This window comes from Pieris napi, chromosome 17 (assembly GCF_905475465.1).
Source record: "Pieris napi chromosome 17, ilPieNapi1.2, whole genome shotgun sequence".
NCBI classification, from domain to species: domain Eukaryota; kingdom Metazoa; phylum Arthropoda; class Insecta; order Lepidoptera; family Pieridae; genus Pieris; species Pieris napi.
This window is the reverse complement of record NC_062250.1, coordinates 7,799,020-7,803,325: the sequence shown is the minus strand read 5'-3', so window position 1 is coordinate 7,803,325 and position 4,306 is coordinate 7,799,020. Positions and strand designations below refer to the sequence as shown.

The 4,306-nt window shown below is 32.6% G+C and overlaps 1 protein-coding gene across 1 annotated transcript; it reads left to right on the top strand.

Moving 5' to 3' along the window:
- The first annotated feature begins 404 nt into the window (after positions 1-404).
- LOC125058014 lies at positions 405-1,665 on the top strand. Its single transcript, XM_047662010.1, has 2 exons — positions 405-532; positions 1,112-1,665. Exons 1-2 carry the CDS (start codon positions 469-471, stop codon positions 1,594-1,596), a joined length of 549 nt encoding a protein of 182 aa, XP_047517966.1. The 5' UTR covers positions 405-468; the 3' UTR covers positions 1,597-1,665.
- Positions 1,666-4,306: the final 2,641 nt, after the last annotated feature.

The window sequence follows — 4,306 nt, the reverse complement described above, 5'->3', positions numbered from 1 at the left end:
TATTTTGGCACTTCTTGCTAACATTACCTAATTTTTTGTTTTTTTCTGACAGTGGTTGCCTGGAAGAGATCGCACGAAAGTGATAAGGCCGCCATTTGCCCTCCTTTCTGTAACCAATGAAGTGTTAATAAATAAAATAAATAAAAATATAATTTTATTCCGTAATTTACAAGAACTTGTAATATGTACGTTGCTACGTTACGTAATAATAGCATTTAGGATCACTTACAATGACGCGAACATAATAAAATTGCTGACTTTCGATGTCTAACCTTTGTCGCTCATACAAATATGAATAAAACCGATATAAAACTCCAATTTCCGAGCGAGAATACTCTGCGTTGGAGGGTTAATATCAGTTCAATGGACAAACGACATTGTTTAGGTTTTATACGTTTTTTATTCAGCCGATATAAGCCACCTGTCCGATAAATCAATGTCACAAGATTGATTGCGCTCTCACTAATCATGTTTAGAAATATCCTTGTTATATCTCTCTTTGGATACGCTTTTGGACAGGACTTTTATGAAGGTATGGTGTTTATATTGTTATTGTAATATTACTACATAAACTTATATAAATAATAGAATGTTGAAAATGTGTTTATAACCTATAGGTTTACGCGCAATTTTAACAGTTACAAATGCATTTTGCGATATCATTAAGAATATTTTTCATTCATATAGAAAGAAAGTTTAGTCTTGATAATTGTGCAATGGTTTCGGTTCGTTTAGCATAGTATATAAATGTTTATCATAGAAAATACAAGAACAAATCAATTTCAAAAAGAAATAAATGTAGAAAAGATCGATTCGATGCCACAATCTTCTTTCCTTTGTTTATAAAATGTATATATTGCAGTTTACATTAATATTTTACGAAACTCGTAATTTTCGTAAAATATTTATGAATATAACAAAAATCTTTTGCTTCCTCATAATTACCTAAACTCGTCCAATCATGTGCTCAATTGTTACATTAAAAAGAAACATAATAAACCTTGATTAACGGTTACACAAGGAACGAAAAACGTAAAAGAAATACGAATGAGATAAGGTGAGGGTAATTAAGATAAGAAAAATGGCTCCAATTCCCGTTTCCCTATTTCAGAACGGCATAAATATCAATACAGAGCGCAGATTCCCCTAAACAAAATACCCAAAAATTTTGAAGTCAAAGGTGATAACGCTGTTGCTGAATTTAGTAAGTATTTGGCAACTATTCAAGAAATAGCAAAAAGAGACAACCTGACAGTAACATACAAAGTCAAAGTTGACATTAATTCACCAAAAAAACAGCACAACAAGAAGAAGAAGTCACTTAAAAAGAAGAGTTCAAAGAAATACAATGTACCATTGAAAAAGCAGAGTATGAAACTGTCGAACTTTGAGATGGTCTTAAGAAAGAGAATAGGGGAGATGGGACAGCAACAGCAAAGAGCGGAAAGTGATCCTACAACGCAAAAACAAAAGATTTTGTTGACGACAAAGTCACCATCAGCGGGGAAATACAAACCGATAATAAGAAGTGTAAGAACAAATTACGCGAAAATTGTGAGGCCAGTAAGAAATAAAGAGATTACGTTGACAAGATAATGTTTAAGGCTTGGTAATCAATATGTTATTTGTAAATACTTTTTATATAATACACTAATGTTTTTATTACGATGCATTATTACTTTTGTACCATAAAGACACTATCAAATAAAGACCATAGTTTAGACAATTTTTGGAAAATATTTTGCAGAAACTACGACCCATTAATTAAAATGTTCTGTTCAGAATTGTAAATCTTAATACAAAGTGATACATATGACGTCTATTAAGCTAAACAATGCCGACCTAAGTAGGGTACACATCAGTCTATTATGTGTTTGACAAAAGGTGAAACTAGGTTAGGGATATTATCTTCATTAGGATCTCGTGAGATATTCTTAAGATTTTTCACCACCGAACAATATAGCTAGAAACTATAATAGCTTTAACAAACACACACCTTATATCATTCTAATAAAAATACATACACATATATTAAACCCCGCTTAAGACATGAGACATTTCATAGCAATTGTCTTAAGCCAAACCACGTCTTAAGTGTGTAATCATAGCGTATCATGGGAGAAAGAGGAGGAGGCGGGAGTGATGGTGATCGTAATATATAAGTAATTATTTGTTTTGGGGGGTATCTGTATATAATATAGAGTACCGACATCTGTTGATTTTGCCACTGTTGAAACATCCTTTAGACATTACCAAATTAATAGCGATACTGATTTTTATCTAACAAAAACTGTCTCCTCTGATATCGTCATGGCACTTTCTGTACTATTGACTTCTGTATTTTTAATCGTATTTTTGTCTCGCTTTTTTGCTACCAAAATGATAGCAACATATTATATGTATAGATATATAAGTATATATGTACTTATTGCATGGAATTTTTTGTCTTATGCTGGAGGTATGGCCTATTGACTTCGCCTAAGATGTACAAGATGCTTTATTATCCTTTTGCGTCGAGAACACTATTCTAATAATATATGGTTCTCTTATACACTCTTACAATATGCCAGACTGTGTGTGGAAAGAGAATCATTATGGTATTTAAGGTCGCAGCAGTAGTAATCTACTTTAATTGTTATGTAGACAATACTACATCATTGTAGACAGTAATCATCTTGATACTTAATAGAAAAAAATCAATTTTTTTTAAATTTACTTGTGAATAAATTAAATTATTATATTAATTCGCTAAACCGCCACGTCGCCTCATTCCGTACTCTGACTGCAACGTCACTTAATTGTTTTAAGCTCTGATGTAAGAAACTTAATTAATTAGTTTAACTAATCTTCCTTGTATAAAAGAACAAAGATCGAGTATCATTATCAGTAATTAGTTACCTGTGCTTTTTCACCGGGTACTATCGATATTGAAGTATTTAGAGAATTTGAAAATCTGAATTTAATGTTACAAATCGATAAATAGAAAATAAAAACAAATTTAAAAAGTTTGGTTCCTGTGGCAGTGTACCTTTTATGCTGGCAGCTAAAACTGTATTGCGATACTTATTCGTTGAGCGAGGAAAGCACCTGCTCTAGAGTCACCGGTACTACCTATCTACTGGGTGCCAACTTAAATAAATTATCCCCTGTTCACTTGAACCCCTCGTCCTTAGTCTCTCAAAGGGAACAAAATCAAAGTTGGAGGAAATACTCTTATATTTGAGCCGTTTATTATTTTCCGCCTGCTCTGTGGCCGCGCCATCTTTTGTGCTTCTCCGAAGGAAGTTGGAGGAAATCCGGCCAGCAGGTAGTTTTTATTTTCTATTTATCCATTTTTAAATATTACTATGTAGTTTAAGAATGTTGTACATTTGTGTGTTGGAAATAAGTAGAAAACATGCATTTGTATGATATATTTTAATACTTATGAGTTTCACCATCCGACTTCGAGTTGTATTAACGGAATTCCACCCTTATCATCTCGATGGCCGTCATCCTTCTGAAGGTTTTAAGGCAGTTCCGGCTTTTTCTCTTAAATAAGACCGTCGGCGTCAAGGCATCAATAATGTCCACGGGCGTATCACTTCACATCGGATAAGTCTTTCATTTGTTTTCTGAAAACAAAAAATAAAGTTTTGTTATTGTTACACTAAATATATTTTAATAACTTTGAATTCAAAGTATATAAATTTTACATTTATACGTTTACACGTTTACAGTATATTAACACAATGAGCTTAAAACGTCCGATCTGTGTTTATTTAATTTAGTACGAGTTCACCCGCGGGTGTTGCCTTTCACAGAACAAATTGTGAACGAAATAGAAATGGCTATTCGCGCCGCTTTTTAGTTGCATGTAAAATATATTTTGATTTTCTCTTTGCTGTTTTTGTTTTGTTTTCTTTGTTGTTAAATAAGATTTGTTCGTATGTTTGAAGTCTCGTGATACCACTAAAAGTTTTGGTCATATATGGCCATAAAAATAATAACGTGTTAAGCTGCATTTGCCTGTAAATTATGCTTTACTTGGCGCCACGACTTAGTATCGGATCCGGTTGATAATATTATCCGGTTGTAAAGTTCTTATTGTTGATAATAAATGCATCTGTAAAAGAGTTAGTTAGTCCAGATCGTGACATGTATGATACGTGACATACACGACCTAGATCTAATAATACATAAACCTAGACATACTAGGATGTGTGTGAATGTGTTTTTTTTTAATCGTATTTTTTAAGGAGTTTTCTTATAAATAATTAGGTCATTTTAAATAGTCCATTTGGTCGAATTCTACATGCCCTATCGC